This window comes from Aphelocoma coerulescens, chromosome 1 (assembly GCF_041296385.1).
Source record: "Aphelocoma coerulescens isolate FSJ_1873_10779 chromosome 1, UR_Acoe_1.0, whole genome shotgun sequence".
Classification (NCBI taxonomy): Eukaryota; Metazoa; Chordata; class Aves; order Passeriformes; family Corvidae; genus Aphelocoma; species Aphelocoma coerulescens.
Window position 1 is genome coordinate 16,495,525 of NC_091013.1, and position 21,953 is coordinate 16,517,477.

The following is a 21,953-nucleotide window of genomic DNA, read 5'->3' on the forward strand; positions in this document are numbered from 1 at the left end:
AGATATAAACACAGACTTGCATTCTGGATCTCTCACCGCTTCCGGCAAAGCTGCAGACGTATCAAATACTTCACAAGTAAAAGGGCTGATGGAATAAGTAATTTAAAAGATGTGCAGATGTGGCACTTAGGGACATGGTTTAGTGGTGGACCTGGCAGTGTCAGGTTGATGGTTGACTCCATGATCTTAGAGGTCTTTTCCAACTGAAATGATTCTATGATCTTATGACTGCATTAGCAAATGTGCTCTGCCTGGTTTGTGTGCTACCTGCCTATAGAGCCTGCACACAGGAATAACCCTCGCCGCAGCGCTGATTACAGGTAAGTACCTGACACAGGGCTGTAAAAGCATCACAAAACTTATGCAAGCTCCTCTAAAAGGGGTAGTGGTATGTCACACATGTCACATAATAGTGCTGCTTTGTAAGCTAGAAATGTCTCACATGGAGGGGCGCTGGAAAGGTCTTTCAACAATGAAACCCCCATCGACCCTCTGAATTAGGAACATGCTGGTGCATCAGGTCCCAGAGAAAATCTGTGCTAGAGACAGGGAGCCAGTGGGAAGTTGAAGGAAGTTGGTAAAAACCTTCCCTTCAGGGTTTATTCGTAACTCCCTCACCCTTCTTTTTCAGAGGAGTGCTTTTCACGTGGGCTGGTAACACATTCTTATCAAACACCAGAGCACTTCTGAATGAGCCAGAATTAAAAACCTGACATCTCCTGTCAGCTGGGACAGAACAACATTACACACTCATCAAAGGCAGGATTTCCACTAGAGAATCTCCCACTCCATCTTTTAGCAAATACCTCTGCAAGTTCTCTTTTCCACATCACAGCCCTACCGGACTGCACTCATCTTCTCCGGGCATTCAGCAGGAAGAGATCTCTGGCACAGGCAGTGTGAGAGCCCAAGACTGAGGAGTGATGACTATGGTGGATAGGGGTGTGGGACCATCTCAGAAGCTCTGCCAGGGTGAATCTCCAGATAAATACAGAAGACCGTGCCCTCTGCCATCACTCATTAATCAAACCTCAGTTTTCTATCTGCTCTGGTAGGGATATCACAGTCATTAGCAAAGGGGGATCCTACATACACGTAGTTGCATCAGTAACACCTCTGGAGAAACATTGATTATACATCATATACTAGATCAAAAGACAAAAAAGAAGAAAGTATGCCAATTCACCACATTCATATTTCAATTCTAAATGAAGTAAGTGTTTAACCCAGCTTCTTAAGGAAAAAATGCAAACCTGCTGTTGTCTGTCCCCTGCATCCAATCCCCATAATTTTTGAGTTCCCTCCCCAAATTTGCCAGAATAATTTGATTATGTTCTATATACTTAAATACCTACAAATTTAAGATGAACAAAATAATTTTAAAAGTAAATCAGTGCCACTTCCATTTAGGATAGCCAGGTAAAATTTCCACTGGGAATCTACTGCCTGACTGTCCCTGTGCTGGTGGTGGTCCCTTTGCCCTGGGAAAGGGAAGAGTGTCCTCTGGATTTTCTGAAAAGGCAAAAAAGTATTTCAGAGAGTAAAGGACAAGTCTACAAACCACATGAAGTTCTTACTTCTTTGTTTTCTTCGGTTAATGTGACAATTTATTTAGTGTTTTTGTTTTCTCTTCCTAAATCTGCTTCTCATGGGTCAGTACTTTGGAGCTCAAATGCCTATGGATTTTATTCCCTGAAGAAACCTTTGAACACAGCCTTCTCATTTTACTTTGGTTCTCCTAAGCAATGGCATTATTTCAATCTACAGATGGGAATGTTTGCAGACTGCTGGCTGGTTATAACAGCTCCCAAACTTGACAAGTTCCATGCTCATTCCTGGTCGTGAGATGTTTTTGCAGGACAGCAAACAAACTCATTCTTGTAAGAAAGAACAGGCAAACAAAGTGTGGGATTGGGTGTAGAAAGATCACAACCGAAATAAATTAGGGCTGCAAGTTTATCCAGAGCTCTCAGAACTCTCAAAGAGGCAGAAATCCTTTCAGTCAGAAGAAAAAGAAGCTTGCCCACGTCTCCCATCATTTCCCCTCCTTTTATACTGATATTAACTAACTGTTTTACTTGGTGACTGCAGATTGTTTCAAGTTTTTAGGTGACTGAGTTGAAGATCAGTGCTCAAATAAATGATCATCAAGTAGAACTGCCCTAATATATGCATTTCAGTGTACCTTGAGGTACCTCTGAAGCAAATGGGGCAGAATATGTTCTGTATTACATGAATTCTCCACTTGTCTTAGCAAATGCACCTTGTTCGGGATTTGCACTGTCTTCTTTCATCAGTATTATGCCTCCCACAAGCGCAGTTTAACAAATGTATTTTATCACACAAATGGGTGTTTCCCATTCTGAGAATCCTTCCGAGGTAAGCTGAGAGTCCTGGACCACTTCCCTGCTCTGACCAGTCTTTAAATGCAAACAAGTCTGATAAGAGACATGAAGGAGTCAGCAGATGAATGTCACACATCCATTTCCTCTGCTATTTTTAACAGCACAAAGCATACTGAAAGGAAGGATGGAAAGTCCTCCTCTTTAATGATGTCCCTGAAATTTTCAAAAAAATCTAAATTTCAATACTCTTTCATTTCAACCTAAACTGTTAAAAAGTAAATCAAGGTCACGGCTGTCTGTCACTTTCCCAAATTACTCTTGAGTAAAGACAGCCCTCAGCCAAATAATATCAGTCTAAATAGGAACTCAGCCTCTCCTGTTTCATTATCCCAGAGAGGTTTCAATTTCAAAGCTGACTTGGGCCACATAAAAGTCAGCTTTTAAGCAGGAGCAGTATGAATATTTCTGCCTCCCCTCTATTTTACCTTCTCAAGGAAAGAAAGAAGAAAGTAAGACCCAGTAGCAGTTCTGGTGACCTGACACAAGAGAAGGAAGCAGAACACAGTGATATTCCTTTGACAGGAAATCTCAGTGCCATTATTTCATCATCTATTTTCCTTCCTGCTCCACTTGACTGCATGTACCCTAAAAACAGGCTGCTCCAGCCTGCTGCTCCCATTTCAGAGGAGCTGGCCATCGTTGGCAGGGGCATAGCCAAGCATCCCACCATTTGGCAACAAGAGGTGACAACTCAATCAACCCTGGAGATCCTTACTGGTGTTACCCTTCTTTTTCACAAGGTGCAACTGGAGCAGGTCTGGAGAATGGCCGTGAAGATGATCAGAGAGCTGAAGCACCTCTCCTATGAAGATAGGCTGAGAGACCTGGGGTTGTTCAGTCTGGAGAAGAAAAAGAAGGCTCCAGGGAGATCTTCTAGCTGCCTTTCAGTGCCTACAAGAAAGCTGGAGAAGAACTTTTTCCAAGGGCATGTAGTGACAGGACAGGGAATGGCTTTAAGCTGAAAGAGGGTGGCTTCAGATTAGAATACGGTGAGGATGGTGAGCCACTGGAACAGGTTGCCCAGGGAAGCTGGGTGGTGGATGCCCCACACTTAAAAGTATTCAAGGCCAGGTTGAACGAGTCTTTGAGCAACCTGGTCTACAGGAAGGTGTCCCTGCCCATGGCAGGGAAATTGGAACAAGATGATCTTTAGGGCCTGTTCCAGCCCAGGCCATTCTTTGATTCTGTGACGATTCTATGGAGTGTGAGAAATGGAGACAAAAAGGAGGAAGAGAAGAGAAATTTGGATGGGAAAGACGCAAGAAAGGAAGGAGGGAGCTGTTGCTACTTTTACTTTCCATGTACCTGCCATAGAGTTCGAATGTCAGGCGTACATTGGGGACGTGGTACAGCTCATGTGTTTATCACATCACCTTTGCTGCACTGAATTCACCACAGCTGGGTTTCATGCCCTCAGCAGGCAGTGGCTTCAGTGACAGTCATATGCAAAATTCCAGCCTCTTCATAACAGGCTCCTTGCAAAGGTTGGTGTTGGCTTTAACATTCATCTTTTATGCTTTTAAAACTCTTAAGGGAATGTCCTTAGCATAGCTATTCCCTTTTTGTTTTACTTCCATGCCTGAAAGACTGGGTTGCATTGCTGGTCTGTCCCTTTTTTAGTCTTGACAGACAGGCAAGGGCACTGCAGCCTCTGGTCGAAATCTGGAAACAGAAGCAGGGCAGGGGAGGGTCTGTCTTACACCTCCCAGTTTCTCTTAACCCCCACTTTTTCTGTCTGTTACTGCACATCCCTGCCTATGCTCTGTTGCACTCTCTGGAGCTATGAAGTGAATTTTGTAAGTTTAGGTAGTTGTTGGCACCAAGAGAGGAGATGTAAATTGGAGAGAAAGAGTAGTAAAAAATAATTATGCAGTAAAAAAAAATTGTACAGAAAATGGAATATATTTTGGGTGTGCTGGGCTGAACATTTTTGAGGAGTCAGGAGGGTAAGTGTCAGAGTTGGAGCAGTGGGGAGAGGGACTACAGAAGGCAACAAACACACTTCAGGGTAATAATATAATCTTGAAAGCCTTTCCTCTTTTGCAGTAACTGTACTGTGGGCTAGTCTTCTAGCTGCTACCCATGTGCAGTGGGCATTGCTTTGTCACAAGCAACATTAAACATACTGGAGATGCTCGTAGCAATGGGAAATACAGAAAGTGAAGTTCAAAAACATGCAAATGGGAATAGCTAATAGCACATGCCTGGAAGTGAGATTGCCAAAGCCATTTGGAAGGGTTCAGGTATGCACTACCCATCAACACTTGGCTTTGTGAATCTTAACTTCCATCTTACAACACCAGGGTAGAGGAAGGTCTCTTGGCATTTGGGAGGCAAGGAAATTGTATTTCTAAGAAAGAAAGAAGGTCATGTTAATTAATTTAATAATTAAGAAGGTATTAATTATTAAAATAATTAAGAACTAGAAAACAATGCAATACAACAAAAAAAATCTTGAGGTTTTTGGGGGTAGCACTCGGAGAACATTGCCACCCAAAGGACTGGATTCACTGTCAGTTTTCAGACCATTTCCCACACCCATCCTCATACTCAGGAACCTTCCCACGGCCAAGGACCCACATTCTCACCCTCACTGAATATGATGCATAAACCAAAAATTATCAGACTGATTGTCTTTTCATAGTGATACTGGTTCTTACAGGGCTGCCTCAAATAGCAGGTGTTTTCCTCACACTTCATAATAAATAATTTTTCAGTGCTAAAGCATCATTTGCAGGGCCCTTTTATAACATCAACTCATGAAACACAACAACTCTGCTTGCACAAGGCAGGTCTTTCTTATATTCAATTGTATGTCCTATATACTGTCATTTTTTCAAGCAGAATTAATGAGTTTCTGGTACCAGACAAGTGCTGTTCCTCCACAGTTTTGAAGTCTGCCTGTCATCATGGACAAGCTCTGCTGCTGGGAGGTAACTTTTGGCCAAAGCATCTGGGAGGTGTGTTGGAAGCCTTGACAACAACTCCACAGCTGTCTGTCCTTGTGTCTGCTCCTTTTCTGCCCCAACATCCTCCTATCCAGAAAGAGGGCCCTGGCACACAAACCAGACAGCAAGGCTGGTTTCGGCAACCATTCTTGTTTTCCCATACTTTTAGTATTGGTTCCTAGAAACACAGATTCAAAGAACCAAAGAATGGTTTGGGTTGGAAGGGACCTTAATGTTCATCTAGTTTCAACCCTCCTCCCATGAGCAGGGACACCTTTCACTCTACCAGGTTGCTCAAAACCCCATCCAATCTAGCCTTGAACATTCCCAGGGATGTGGAATCTGCTTGCAACTTGTTTATAAAAGACCAGGTCCTAAATGCAGTATGCAGTGGTAGCTACAAATTATCAAGGTACTTGCTGGTAAAGATTATTACAGTTTTCTGCTCTTCTTCCTACTGTGATTACAGGGTGCTGCTCAACACATGCAACCCCATACAAGCATCTTTTAGCCTCATTTCCTACAGAAAGGAGTGGGATGGAATCACACCAGCTGCTGCCTGCATGGCTGCACCTTCCACTGCTGCCACGCACCATGGGCCCCCTGGCCAACCAGGACCAGATCCACACAGGGTAGGTGTCACCAGGGTGTAAAATAGCAATTCAGAAAATTTATTTTTCTCACAGCTTGAAGAAAGGAAGGGATTTTCTGTGTCACCTCACCTAGGCAAAGCTGTATTCCCCAAGGTCTCCAGAGTGCAGTGATGGTAACACTTAACCAAGAGCCAGAGACACACAGATGCAAACTTTCCTCTCCTCAGAGGGATGTGAGGCTGTATTTCCTACCAATGAGGGCACTGTGCAATACAGTACTCTGGCACTGGTTTTCAGTACTGATCCTGGATTGGTTTTTAGTGTCATAAACAAAGGAGAGGAAGCAAAATTTTCTCATCAGGACATTAGGATTCTTTCTTCTTGTTTAAATAATACATCAGGCTATGAAATGGAACTTGGTTTGCCATGGAACCAGTAAATAAAACCTTCAACCTCATCTCGGGTCCTGCCCTGGGCAACATGAAAACCTACCTGTTTACTCTTCCCCCATGCTGCTCTGGGGTGACAGAGTGTGCAACCCATGCTTTGGGAGAATTATGATGTGGCATACAAGTCTTTTAATGACAAAAAATGCTGGACAAGTACAAATGTATTTGTCTGGTCTTTAATCTCCAAAAGCAGAATGAAAATGTTTTTTAAATAGTAACAGGAATTGTACTAGTATAAATATTTTGGATTCATAATGTAACTTTCACTCATAACCCAACAGTTAATTAAGAGATTTGTATATGTGGCTTGATCCATTTCTACGTAATCCAGTAATGCCTCAGCTGCTATGGTATTTGTGTGCCAGCTGCAAAACAAGAATTGCAGAACAGGATCCTCTCACTGACCTTTCTTTTGCCCAACAGTGCATCACTCACTTAATTTGTCTGAAGCCTTTGCTTAGCCACAGGTGACAGTGCTGGGGCTCTTAGAAGAAATTAGCCCTGAGTTACATGAGCTTTATATTGTAACTATATTATGTTTATTGTTTTTCACTAGTGTTTCCATCCTTCCTGATCCTTTTTCACAAGATTTCCTTCTTATTTATTTCAGAAGAACTACTGACTGTGTCATAAATATTGATGCTTTATTTTAATGTATTTTGCTTTTAGCCTGGCAACTCTGTATTTCTGCTTGCCAGGGCTCTGCATTTCAAACAGCTAAAGACACAGTTGTTACAATACAGACTAATAAATGCTTGAAAAGACCGCAAGGTTTTTTAATGCAAATAGAAATACAAGTCACATTCAAGTAACCCACTGCCTAAAATAGTAAACGTCATTGTCCTAGCACAATTGGTATCTGAAAAGCCTGCATCCACAAGAACTGCCCTATTCTGCCCTGTTAAAACAGGGCACAACTGCAATAATCCCATAGTATTTAATGTGCATTTTACAGCAAGCTCTACCCACAAGCCCACATAACAACCTAGGGAACTATCACTCTGTACTGACTGCATTGGCACAAATCATTATTACTTATCTAGTAATTACTATCACTTCATAGAAAATAGTTGAGGAGTGTAATTTTCACTGCTTTACTTTCAGTGCTGCCTTCTCGCTTTGATACTGAGTTAAACCCTGAAGATATATCTGCTGAATTTTACTGACAAATTACATTCATCATCTATGTGCCTGTCTTGTCAAGCGTCTGAGATGTAATACATATTAAAATACTACACATGAATTTCCTGTTAGAACACTTAGCACATACTGTGCTTGATTTCCAAAAACCAAACCAATGCATTTAGTGACCCCCAGGGAGCAGCCAAGATACAGGATTAGTGACCTCTATAAGCAGTGGCCACAAATACAAGAATCCAATGGGTATTATCCCCAAGTGAGCTTGCCATCTGCTGCCCCAGGAGAACCACCCCAATTCCTTTCAACACACACAGAGTTTGAGACAATTGTGGAAATTCTATGTTTATTCCTCTATATCTGTATGCTTTATCCATCAGCCATGAAGGAATAGATTACCATTTGCCCTGTGAGTGGAGGGCTGTATTTGGGCTCCCACCAGAAAAACACCAGCACATGGTGGCAGGACTGAGCCATCCATCTGGAGCTTGTGGCTCTGCTGGAGAGGGTGGCCAAGGAGGTGGCATCTGGAGCAAGGATGGACATGGTTGTGGCAAAGGCAGGGAGAAATTAACCTAGAAAGGGTACGTGTGACCCTGTATTTCTCAGTGTTACGGCACTTGGCTATGTGTCTCTAAAAGTTGTGTCTGCTACTGAAATTCCCCTTCAAAACTGAAAATGGGAATAAGAAAGCACCTGAACATGTGCCTTTGATTGAGGGACACAGCATCTCTTCTTAAAAGCTTTGACTATCTTCTGGTTTTAGCTAAAAAATAGTCTATAAACTCAGTGTCTCCTCTTGCCTTGGTGACAGTGTAATGGGAGAACAGTTGTATTTATCCCTGTTCTCGTTGCTACTGTGGGAAAAAGAAGGGAGGGATGTGCATAACCAGATGGGAGAGAGAGATGAACTGATCCCACATGCTGCCTGTGTCAGCCACAAACAACTCAGAGAACGGAGGAAAAGCAGAAAACCCTGAGCCTTCATGTCCTGGAAATACATGGCCATTTATTTTAGAGATGAGCTGCCTTCATAAGAAAGGGAGTCCACAGTGGTCACTTCCAGATGGAAAGTGGCCAAATCCTGTCCCAGATGGAGCCCAAGATGACCACTTGCATCCCAGTGAGGCCAAGACTGTGAACACCCCAAATGCTTTCTATATGTCAAACATTTAAATGGATGGTAAAAATGCTTAGTCTGAAAGACAGGAGCCTATTTGGGCAGGCTGGTGACTGAGGTAGACATGTGCAACAGCAGTGACAGGGCTGCAGTGAGCACTGATGGTAATCCTCTTTGTGGATCAATCTTTAGGAAGAAAAAAAAAAAAAAATAATTCAGAGAGCTATGTGACACCATGACAACATGCAAGGGAATGTCATCTACAACTATTTTCCCTGAGTTTCACTAGACAGCCCTGAATTTTGTGAAAATATTGACAGGCCAAGGGAAAATCCCAAGTGCCATTTAATTTTGACAGATGGAAAAAATAATGCCTTGTACAAAGCATGGTAGCTTGATGGTCTGCTTTGTCCCTTTTTATCAAGGACCAGCTCTCAGAGGCAGAAGCCTGGATAAAGCACGTCAAATACAAGGAACCAGAGCAGCAGAGAGATTTTATGATTAAATATGTACAAGGGAGAGTGGAAGTGGGGGGAGGGAAGGATGTACATACAGTATATGAAGTAAATGGTGCAGAAGAGACAGACACAGCAATACAGAACTGCCTGATGTGAAACTGAAACCCAGGCTGTCAGGGAGGCATGACCTACCTCATTTACTCACCACAGTCTACAACTGGAAGTCATCCCGACAATTAATCTCAATTCCTTACTCAACTACTTTGTTATTTGATAGGAAAACAGTTTTTTTCTGCTAGCATGTATGAAATCTGGCTACAGTCCTATTCATAGTAAATCTGGGACTAATTTTTATAAAGCCCTTCCTTGGTTGTTTCACTTTTCTTGAAAAAATATTGTGAAACAGCTATACAGATAGTATTATCTCATAGAGACCTAGTGCCTTTTCATTTGGTATTGACAACAGTGACTGAATTGGTTAGATAAATGTGGTTGAGCACTACTGCTGGTAAATGAGGAGTGCTGCAGTCAGCCTACTGACTCTTCTGTTTCTACACTTCCTCCATTGCAAACACCCCTGTGTGCAGCTGCTTGGGTTGACTTAACATGGGCCAGTTGGTGTCCTGGGATGGAGCCCCACCGAGCCAAACCCGTCCTTGGCACGCTGCTCCAGCTGCCTTGCTCCACCTACTGTGCAAGGTTATTGCATGGTGCCCATGAGGTAGGAACACAAGGTGCCATGGATGGGAATTAGAAAAGGTAAAATCGTTTCTCTTTGACAGCATTTAAAATCTGCTTCCCCAGCCCTTTGAAATATGCTTCTCACCAAAGCTCCCTGTTCAAAAAAACTAGTGCACTGTACAGTGGATTGGTCACAGGCATCTTTGTTCTGCACCCACACAAAATTGGAACTGACACTTTACTTCCATTGAAGGCCAGACATCAAGCAGAGTCATGTCCCCACTTACAGTTTATTTAAAGCCATAGATGGCTTTTTAGGGATCAAAGAGAAAGGGCTATAGGAGGGGGATGCTGCTAAGGGGAAGACTGGGAACAAACCAGTACAGTTTTCTTTGACGGCTCCATGTTTGCTTTTTAAACTGATGAAATGTAATGTGGCAATGAAGTTACCTAAAGCATGAGACACTGAGTAGGGGGCTGTGAAGCTGTTTCAGTTTGTTAGCACTTACAGCTCTCTGCAGTACCTGTCGCAAAGGTAAGGGATTAGAGTGGTGTAAATCAGTGCTGTTCCATGAAGAGCAGCCACAGTGGGAAGCCAGGCTAAAGGCTCAGAGGACTTCACAAGCTGAGAGTACAAAGCACCATTAGGATACAAAGCACACTGTCAGCATCTGAGCCCTGGGACAGGATGTTTGGTAAGGGCACATAAATTTTTTTATCATGACTTGGACTCTTTTTCAAAGGAATCCCATTTAAACCAGAAACAGTGCTCTGTGCACAGTCAGGCTCTCCAAAGCCAGCAGCTCACCTCTTCCCAGACCAGTACATCTGTGTTACAAGCAGCTGGATGCCCCAGCCCTCTCCCTGCTCCCTGTAACTGGGTTTCAAGTTTACAAGTATCACAAATGAGTTCATTTCCCCTCATTAACTCTCGCTGCTCCCCTGAACTCTGTATTTCTCTGCCCCCAAATCCCTCAGGAGTCTCTGGGGCTGAAAAAGCCCTTCTCAATAGGAGAGGTTTCGGACGGCTGACCAGAGAAGAACGAAGGGGGCCTCATTAGACTGGACACAGCACTCACAGAACGGATGGGGAGCAGGATTAAATCAGCAGAGAAACTTATAAAGCAGAAATATAAGCAGCTTCATTTTTTTCAGATAATTGTTTTCAGCAGGTTTCTTACTCGATACAAGCCTCACCCAAAGTGGTATGACAAACGACTGAGCTCATGCTTCCCAGCTCAGTTTATTCCTCTCTATCCATTCCTTGCCTCTCATTTTCTTACTTCTCTCAGCAGCCCAGTAATTTCTCAAAATGACAGTTGAGATCCCAGGCTCTCCTGACTGTCTGTTATGCAGCATGGAAATGTTTTAAACGCCAAAAAGCCCCACACTAAACAGCCCGTTTGAAAACCTTAGTGCACCCACTGCATGCCAGAGGAATTTCTGGACTGGCTTATTGACACTTCCATCAAGTCTTCTGCCACACGTGAGGCTGCTTTCCTAAACCCCACCTCCCCATGGGATTTTATTTCCATCTGGGATTTCTTTCCCTCATGTTCTGTCTCATATGATTTTCATGCTGAAGGCTCACATGGACTTTTTCTCAAACAGCAGAACAAACAACTCAAAGCAGCCACACAGGGTAAAACTCAGCATAGGGATATTAAAACAGCATATACATTTCCCCCCAACACCCAGCACTGAAGACATGACATCGAAGGCTGAAACAACAATAAAGAAAGCATAATAAAGTTAGGTGAAAAGACTTTGACTCTTTCCCTGTTCATAACATATACTGTGGAGAAATGTTTGTTACCCACTGCAAAACTTCCTTTAATGACCTTTGGCTAGTCCAATTATTTAAGAATGAGGAAAGCAGAAAAGAAATCCAGCCAAACCCACCATGTGGATATGTTAATTCTTGAGACAGGGCAAATTCCAGTCATCAGAATTCTGGATAGCCTGTGTAGAGGTCTGGCCTTGGGTCCCAGTTATCACAGAAGCTTTATGTATGATCTTGAGCAAACAACTTAGGGTGGGATTCAATTGCTTAAGCAAAGGCGTCCAGTACCATTTGAGATGCCCTAGGGTACACAACACATCTGTACAGAGCTACATGGTTGACACAAAATAGAACCCTGGTATAGCATCTGGAGGCCAGGAAGGATTTAGACACCTGTAATGCATCCTGTGCTGCTTTTTAAGTGTCTGCTATAGATACCTCATGCAGCTTTCCAAGCCTAGCAGCTTCTAAGCTAAAGAACCCATAACCCAACTTTCCTGAACGCTCCAGCCAGGCTCTGTACTCCCTGGCCCAAGAAGCTGCCCCTACCAGGCTGTGCTTTCACTGGAGGGCAGCTGGCAGGGCTGGGAACATCCTACATGCTGCAGCCCAAATCCAGGGATTGCCGGCAGCAGGACTCCCTCTCCCCAAGGGCAGTGCTGCCCACAGGGTTTGCAGTAGGACTGGAGTCACTGCACTGGCAGATTTGCACTGGTCTCCCAGCCCATCCTGTACAATACCCCTGGAAAGCTCCATGGGCCAGTGTATCTTATCCGGTGCGTTAATCCCTCATGACAGAGCGAGCCTCCAGACTGTCCAACATGCTCACCAAAGCTTGGCATGTCTGTTCCTGTGTATATTTACTGAGTTGAGCAGATCCTCTCCTAAAATAACAAGCCCTCCTTTCTTCAGCACTTTTCCAAACCCAGTGAGGCACATGTGTGTGTGCCACCAGCCCACCAGCTGTTGCATGTTGGGCATTAGTGCCTTTGCTTCTCTACATGGCCAGCACCTGCTATCATCTCCTCCAGCCATGGGCTGGCTCTTTGTGTATACTCCAAGCCAGCTTTACAGCACAATCACATTTCAAAATTCATCACCAAAGCCTAAACTGACGGTGAGTCTGTCAGAGACAGAAAACTTTGGCAGCTGGGGTTGTTGGTGGCCAGAGACCATTCCCAGTGAGTATAACACAGACAGGGCATGGGCTCTCACAGTGATTTACTGTGCACTCAAGACATAAATCACAGTTTCTTCCTGACTACTTGTGGATGTAATTATGTAAGAAGGGAAATAAAGCATTTCCACAGAGTCTTCCTTTCTCCCAGTTTGCAAAAACATTTATTTCCTCCATCTTATCGATGTCTGACATTTGCACTTGAGCTATTGAGAAATTGCAGCTGGGTTTTGGAGTCCGGCCCAAAGCCAGGGTGATTTCTGCACACCTCTCTATTTTTGTGCTTCTGCCTGACCATGAGATGCACATGGATACCATGTTCTTTCCTGAAAGCTTTGCAGGGGTAAAGAATGAGCACTCAGGACATCCATAGCTACCACCTTCCAGGTTTGATGCCAGTACTGCCCATGCTTCAGCCTCAGGTTTGTGCCATCCTGTGCATCCCCACTCTAAGTGGGTGGAAGCTCTCCCAATGTAGGGTCTGTAAGATGCACCCAAAGGCCAGACATGAGATTTTTAACAGGGGAGAAGATGACTCTGTTCCTCATTTACTGCTCGCTGATGAGAATGAGCACAGATCTGCCAGGGGCGACACTGAGAGCATTTCTAGCACTCACTGGCTGAGGTGCCCTGAGCCACCATCACCAGGACAGGCACCTGTATCCCTATTCTGCACCTAGCACTAAAAAAGTTCCAGAGGACACCGTATAGGGGATGAGGAATGTGCCCCAAAGCCCCAAGGAGTAAGAGGACTGCAGCTGGGGCTCCTCCAGCACAAGGAGGGCTATGAACTGGAGATCCTCCTTGATGCTGCCCTTTTTCTTGGACACCAGCAGAGCAAAGTGGTTGTCCCTTCATCCTGCCCATGCCCTGCCAGGAGTTGCACAGGCAGCACAACTGCTGCCCTGCTACCCTGACTGCGTTAATACAAAACCCAGCATTACACCAGCTGCTACTACCTCTCTGCTATCCAACAACAACCAGGGTAATTGGCAACAGCAGAGTAAAGTATCAAATTGACTGTGTTTTTGAGGGACTTCGTAAGAGGCCAACAAAAGCACGGATGTTCAAAGCTCTCAGCTAAGCATAGCAAGAGGTCTCAGTGGAGCGTCAGCTGACGAGAAACAGATTTGTTGCATTACATAGTCAGGTCAAAGGCTGTGCCAGAGCTTTAGCTGAGAGCAGGCCTGAACTGCTTTGCACTCACTGGCTTGAGCCAGACAGAGGCCTGAAGACTTGTGTTTCATATTGTGCCCATCTTCTTTCTGAATTTCATTGCTCAAAGTCTGATAGCTCTCTCATATTTTATCTTACTCCACAAAGACCCCACCACTTTTGTCATGGGGATGACTTTAGCACAACTACTGGAGGAGTAAGGCATCTCTTATGATTTAGGGATGGTCCACAGATCAAATAGCACCAATTAACATGAAGATGCATTATTAAATGGTAGGTAGTCACAGTACAAACCCTTCATGTTTAACTGAGATGCAGTTCTTCCTTGTTCTTCCTTGGAGCAAACTGATTTCAAAGGCCTTTTTTAATATGGGGAATTTGACAAGCATATGGTATTTCTTTCTGATCATTTTGTGTAGATTCTCTATTCCATAGGAAAAGCAGATTTATTGAGGAAGCACCATGTTAGTAATTTCTAAAATCCCTACTTGTTCTGGAAGACAGTTCACAACAGCAGGTACTCTGGAGGAGGTATTGTCACAGTGTGGCTCTGTTTGCTATATCTCAGTTCCACTTCCTCAGAAGGACTGAATCTATCCCATTCCTGCAGAACCCAAAATGAGCTGCTAAAGAAAAATAGCCTGCTCTGTCTGTCCCTGGGTCTGCATCCCTTTTATTTAATAGTTTTATAATTATACATTTATTTAGCTGAGAATATATTTTTGACATACACAAAGACTTAGAATTGAGCTCAGCTGAACCAAAAAAAGTCCCTATTATACAAAACAAAAACAGCTTCACAGACTGTTTCTAGTTAAGGGCACACCCACAATGGGCTTGTAATAACTTAGCAAGTAATATCTGCAGAGATGCTTCAGTGTGTGCACCACCAACCAAATGCTCAACCATATGGTAAGCAGTAACATCTATAACTCAAGGAATTAATGCACAGTAAATTTTACCTGAATAGCAGGAAGAACTTTACTGTGCGGGTGATCATGCATTGGAACAGATTGCCCAGAGAGGTTGTGGAGTCTCCCTCACTGGAGATATTAAAAAACTGCCTGGACACAGTCCTGTGCCATGTGCTCTGGGATGACCCTGCTGAGCAGGGAGGTTGGACCAGATGAGCTACTGTGGTCCCTTCCAGCCTTTCCCTTCTGTGACTCTGCAACAGCCAGTAAAAAAGGAAATTTTTAAGCTGAGGTAAATAGAGACCACTAAACACAGAGATGGGGGGAGGTAGCTTTGCTGATGGTGGGGAACCTAGTAATTTACCATAACTAGACTGTATCTCAATGTGTCCAAATCCTGTTTTTCCCTGGTCTAAGAGAGTGAGACATATTTAAGTTGTATATTCCAGGTTTGTGGTGTCCCTGGATATTGCTAGCAGGTGTTGCAGACTGTTACACAACAGAGTAGAGAGATTGCTCTAACATCAACCCATCAACAGCAGCAGGAACATCTGGAACAGGACGTTGCTTTCTTCAGCCACAGGATGTCATTATGTTTGGAGAAGTTGTACAATGATGCCAAGTTTTTGAAGACAAAACTAGAAAGTACTTCTTTACTTTTAATTCGTATTTAATAGGGGACTCAAATATTTGGGAGAGGGAGGAATGGGATGATTCCTGTGAAGAAGGCACCCACAAAGCTCGGAGAATTTTATAAGGTGTCATTTGCACAAGCACAGCACTTGGTTTCATGAACCTATCAAGGAGCAGTTCTGTGTGGACTTCAGTGAAATGTTGCAGAATGCCACTGGGAGGTGTCACTATAAAGCAATAGCGTCAGGCCAAAGAAAAGAGCTGTGCTGAATACAGCAGAAGGCACATGCATTATTTTCAGGAGGACTATGAAAAGGTCTCTGTGTGTGTGTGCTGGGGATTAAATCATTAACACTTGGATGCCTGACATTTTTGTCACTGGGTGCCATCCATCCACAGTGTTTTAAAGTGACCTGGCCTGAGAGATAAGTGGTATCTTTCACTGACTTCCCCTTTAATCTGTCAGCATTTGCTGTAACAGCCTCATGTGCATGCACTCACACCAGCCTCCAAAGGCTTACACATTAGTGTAATCTTTACCAGGCATCGAGAGATTTGACACTAACAAGGTTTAACAAAACCAAACCTTATCCTACCAACCCTTCAAGTCATGGAGAAAAGTGCTGAAGAGCTAACTGCAGAGCTGAACACATCAAGCCTTACCCTGATACTTTCATGCTAACCCTCTCTTCTACTATCTCCCTGCCTCTGAGCATTTAGTTGGATCTCCCTTATTAAACTGATCATGCATCTGATGCAAAAAAAGTTTGACTGAATCTGCATTTTGCCCGGGGTCTTATTCATTTATTTATTTAATTTGGTGTTTCATTTGGGGAAAAAGAAATCTTGCCCAGTCTGCATTTTTTTTTCTGCAAGGAGCAGACAAATAGAGCTATTTCTCCCTAGTAGCAGAACCAAACAAATCAGAAAGCGTTTACAGCAGATTTTATCACCAAACTAATTAAGCAATATCGGTACTGCCATTTAAAAAAAAAATGATGGAGACCCCTAGCAAAAATAGCACAAGTGCTATCATCTGCCTCTGAAGGCTGGCTGAATTTCAGATGATATTACACGAAAACCAGTCTCATCTCTCCCCACCACCCCATGAAGCTCTCCATAATGGGTGAGTGGTGTTTGCAAAGGGCTCACACCCACCACTGACCACCAGCCCTGGAGAGGAGGCTCAAGGCCAGCACGGAGCCTGGAGCTGCCCAAGCTCCCTGCTCCTGCCCGGTGCGGTGCTCTGGGTGCTCATGGACTCTCCACTCAGATAAGTATCAAACAAAATGCTCCAACAACAACAACGACAACAAAATAATAAAAACTAAATACTCGAGCAGGTTTGCCAGCTCGCAGAAGACAAACGATGAGACGCCTGAGCACTCTGTAAATCAGATTTGATAAGAAGTACATGTTAGTGGAAGTTTTACAGCATGCTTTGGCTGCGGGAATGGAAAAAAGGAAAGGGAAGAGGCATCTTTAAAACAAGGTGCGACTCTGAGCAGGACGGCGAGCTCTCCAGATCTCGGCAGGGTTTGGGGAAAGCATCCTTGCCCTGCCCGCGGCCCCCCGACGAGAGCCGGCAGGGAAGGGCGGCTCCGCCTCTCCAAGTGTTCCCGTGCCCGGGAGGCTCCGGTGTCCCCGCGGCAGCCACCGAGCCCCGGCCCCGCCGGGACGATGCGGCTCCGCCGGGGGAGGAAGGGGCGCGGGGAGCAGCCGGCACGCAGATGGCCCGGCCCCGGGGCTCCGACCGCCTAATCCCCACTCGACCCCGTCCCCGCGGAGTGGGGAGCAGTAATCCCCCTCCCGCCCTCTGTGCAGGGTTAACGCTTTCCTGTCCTGGAGCAGCTCCGCTTTCTCGCTTGGCTGCGGCAAAGACACGGGGAAACATCCTGCCACGGCTGGGAGAGGACGGAGAAAAAAAGGAGAAAAACCACGACTGGTAAAATTTGCTAGAAAGGAAGAGGGGGGAAAAAACTCCAAAGATGTGATTAAAACCAGACATTTCTAGGCCGCATGCCCCCAGCATCTCCTGCCCCAGCCCTGTGACCTTGACTTCTTGGGCATTGGGCAGATCCCAGTGACAGCAGGGACCAGCCACTCTCCTGGCCGGTACAAGGCGAGGACAAGGCCGGCAGAACCTAATCACACCGTGCACTGCTCACAAACCTTAGTGCTGCCATGCTAGAAAGACAAACTGCAGCAAAGAGAGACAACCAGCCAGTGCCCCTCTGCAATGCTTCCTTAGGCTTCCTGAGAATTGCCAGCTGAGTACTTCCAGCCTCTCCAGTTCTGCTTCCCATGTCTGGATGTGATGCTGTGCAGAACTGCAAGGAGGACAAAGTCGTTTTCAGCTAAGGAGCAGTCCCTACCCCAGACCCGCTGGCTGTTCAATAGGCTGCTCCATCATGTAATAGCACCTCCAGTGTTGTTGTCATCATGCAGCCGAGAGATGTTCTCCAGCAGCATTCCTATTTTCATTTTCTGTCGGTCTCCATTTCTTCTCTTAAAAGTATTTTTAAAATAAATCCTAACCGCCTCTTTTGGTACACTGCATATGATCACTGATAATGGTAACTGGGTTATGAAACACTGAAACAAAAAAAAAAAGAGAAAAGGTGGGGAAACAGGTTTAGGGAGAGATTTCAAAGAATTAAAAATAACAACGGTGATGGTAAAATGAGAAATTTTCTTCTCCGCCTGGGGAACCAGAAAGACTGTGATTAATGCTCGAGCTCCCTGGTCAGGTTACCCACCTCAGCGATTACATGAAGAGCTCAGTGATGCAGCTTGAGTTCAGAAGGGGAGCTGAAGCATAGCAGAGCTCTTTGATGCATTAAGACAGCCCAAGTCAACAGCAGGTCTGGCTGTAAGGGAAGCAGCAGTCTTGGAGAACGTGACCTACATAGAGGCTTCAGCCTCCCAAGCAGCAGTGAGGGGAATCAGCAGCTTATACAGCCATGGACATTTCCTAAAATACTTATAATTGCGATACTTGCCGGCTGCTCTGTCCCCTCCCTTTGTGTGTAAGTCCTGGCACCAAGAGGGAGCAGACAGGAAAACAGATCAAGCGTTTCTACAGGGTTTTATTGAGATATGACTTATGAATGAGCATTTTCATTAATTAAAAAAAAAAGGACAAAAGGTAAATTAATCCATACATTCATTCAAATCCAGTGCTCTGATCCCAAGTCAGTCAAAAAAGCAGAGCTTCCTTCCCAAAGCCAGCAATTATTCCGTAAAAGTAACCTCACAAATGGAAGGAAGAGGTGCTTTACATTTTATTTTCTCTAGGAAGTAATAATAATTTTTAAAGAGGTGATATACCTCCAGCCCTGTTTTTCCCTTAAAATGACCCCAAGCTGCACAGGAAAAATATTTGCTCTCAGTGCTTGAACAAACCTCAGTGAATTAAGTTTTTGTTGTTAATGGCAAGGCTGCTGTTTATCTGCAGAGAATCAAACCAGATGTGGAAAATAACTGAGGGTTTAGTGGCTCAGAAGCTCGCCCTTCAACCTCAAGGAGGAAGCCCAGCACCCAAACCTGGTCAAGACTGTAAACAGCCCTAGAGCCTTGGAGATGTCTGTGTTTGCCTGCCACAGCCATCAGTGGGGGCTTCCCAGTGGGGATCAGGGGATGAGAAGCGGGAGCCTGGATGAGCTCCAGAGGCAGAGCTGGGTGCTTTGGCACATCTGTGACCTCTGCACAGAAACTTTCACATGGTGCAGCCAGCTTTGAGCTTGTGACATTATTGAGGGCTACTTAAAATTTTTAAAATCTGTCCTTTCTTTGCCATCCCAGAGTAAATCATGTGTTCAACAATGAAATCAGTTGTGAAATCTTTTCTGCCATTGTAAAATTCCCCCAGTGAATTCAGTGGGGAAGATTCAGTGCTTGGAGAGCTCTACCCCGGCAACATGGTGTTGATCACAGCTGAGGTCAGGGTGTCCCCTGCTCCTCACCACCTCCCTCCCCAGGGATTGACCCTTGGCCAGGCTCCTGTGGGGAGTGGGGCTCTCACTAACCAATGGGGGAAACACCAGTACCCTCAGTAAGATGCACAGCAATACAGTTCCCAACTGGCCCCACAGTGGCCATTCCAAATTTTATCTGGAGATGTGTGTCAGAAAAATGTTTGCTTTGTGGCTTTTACATTTGTGTTAAAAGTTTTGCAGGAAGAAAAAAAAAAAAAATAAAGCTCATCACAATGTTTTCTGACCAATTCTATTAAAGCCTTTTAATTGCTTTTTTGACCACGGAAGTAGGAGAAAGCTGTATTTTGCAAGTGTTTTCCTTATTTTTCATGTGATCTTTCCATCCCCTCCCAGTGAAAACCACAGTAATAACCACAGCCATTGACAGAGCCTCTGAAGCACAATGAGCAAGCAGGACAGGAGTCTGAAGAGGTGACCCTGGGCAGGGTGTGCTAAGGTGGGGAACACAAGTTCCTGTCTGAATTTACACTCTATGATGACCTGCCTCGCTTTGCCTCACCAGGGACTTGTATACCCCTAAACCAAACTCAAGGCCTGGGAAGGAAGGACCTAAACGGTGGGGAAAGGTGGCTCTGTGGATCCATTAGCTCTTCATTTCAGTAGCCCTGCTCCCTGCAGGAGATCTGATTGATGTAGCAAACCCCATCGGGTGGAAAGCTGTCTGCAGGCACACACCACGGGTGCTGGGGAGGCAGAAGGCTCCCCAGTAGCTCCAACAGCTTATTTATATTTCTCACAACACACACCTTTGAATGGAATGGTGAACTGCGAATTTAGCAAAGGGCTCACCCATCTGCTGTGTCTTTTTGTGGCTCTTTACCCATTAACAGCTCTTTTTTTTTTCACAGGACAGCCAATAGGTACTGATGGTTAAATTCCACTGTTCCTTTATCCTTAAATAACCAGGCTTGTACTAAAAATATATCATTTCTTGAAAGAAATTGTATGTTTTGAACAAACATCCAACATGCAGAAAATGGAGGGTGGTACTCCCATACAGCATCTCTGTGGCTGCTAAGCAGTTTCCACTGAAGTCAGCCTTGCTAGGCTTTCACATGGCTGAGAGGTACATGTTCCAATAAGGGACCAATCCTGCCTGAGGAGGCAAAGGCAGCAAAGGCACGGGCTGTACTGATGGTCTTGCAAAACTGAACAAACACCCTGTTGATCTAGTCTTTCTCATCAGAATATACAAGTTGGCAATAAGAAAAAGCAGGTGGGTTAAATGTTGCTACAACATTGCACGAAAAGTGTCTGCAGCTGGTATGTGGATTTGCACAGGGCTGTCTCTGTGCATGGGGAAGAACTGCTGACTTATAAAATCAGGTTGCCTTTGCAATGCCTCGCACAGACCTCCTTCTCTCCCCTCCCTGGAGAAATCCAGATGTGAAGAAGCAAAGCTTTCTTCCTTCTTGATGTTTCCTAACTAGGCCAGATCACTTTGGAAGATGGCCAAAAGTTAATTTAATATTCACCGCTGACCTGTTTTATTCCTCTGAGGTTTCAGTAAAAAGTTGGGTGAAAGCCTTTTCCTCTGTTTGTCTGCTAGTGCGCCACTGTTGATGCCAATCCCTGAAACACAGTCTGCAGTGCACACATAAATGATTTATTCAGAGCTGCTGCTACTTACTTGCTCCATCAACACACTCCTGCAGAAACTTGCTAGCTGCTGCTCAGGTAATATTCACTGGCAATCTCAGCAGCATCAGGAGAAAAAAAATTAAAAAAGAAACTGCTTCCTTTTTATTTTAGCGCCTTTCTTCACATCTGTTCAGAGTCATGAAAGAGATTTGGAAAACAGGTAAGAAATACCAAACTCCCAGCTCTCCTCGAGCTGACTGCATATCACTGTGCTTCTTAGAGGGGAGATTATGCAGCTGTGTAATCTGCAATGCAAAGCTGAATTCCTCCTGCTAACCATCAGTACCTGTCTGCAGTACAAAGGTGCTGTTCTGGCTACCGGAAACAAGAGACGATAAGGAGAGGAAACTGCAGAGGCAGAGAGACTTTTTTTCTATAATAGCACATGAAAATCCAAGACGAAGTGCAGTAACGAGTGCAAATAAATTTGAAGCGAGTGAAAATGGTGATTTTTTTTTTATTTGCAGGAAGAAAAGATTGTGATTCAGTGTTGCCAGTCATACTGATCACACCCACCCCTACAGAAGTAATTGTTAAACTGAATTAGGAGTTTACAAATACTATTCTCACTTGCACATGTGTTCACATGCAGGATCACTGATTACCTATGCAGCAGATTCTGCTGGACAGACAGACAGACAGACATAAGCTGATGGCTCTAAGTCCACAAAAACCCTGCTAACTTTGGAAATCGCCCTAAATATCAAGCATATGTTATGTGTCACTAATCCTCTTGGTTTCCATTTTCTACAATAGGAGTTGTGAGTGTTCAGCTCTTTCTCAGACTTGCCTATGGAGGAGAATACATTTCTGTGCTTGCCTCTATGTGTTCAGACCTAA

The 21,953-nt window shown here is 44.5% G+C and overlaps 1 protein-coding gene across 2 annotated transcripts in view; it reads right to left on the bottom strand.

The window, feature by feature from the left end:
• The window catches only part of NHS (NHS actin remodeling regulator), a 248,617-nt gene that overhangs the window by 49,456 nt on the left and 177,208 nt on the right, over nucleotides 1-21,953 (bottom strand). Inside the window, exon 1 of one of the 2 annotated variants that reach the window (XM_069002891.1) lies at nucleotides 12,404-12,447. The exons of the other annotated variant lie outside the window; for it this stretch is intronic. Within the exon in view, the coding sequence (XP_068858992.1) occupies nucleotides 12,404-12,416 (13 nt within the window). The 5' untranslated portion in view covers nucleotides 12,417-12,447. Of the gene's footprint in view, nucleotides 1-12,403; nucleotides 12,448-21,953 lie in introns of those variants that run through there. 2 annotated transcript variants of the gene reach the window in all.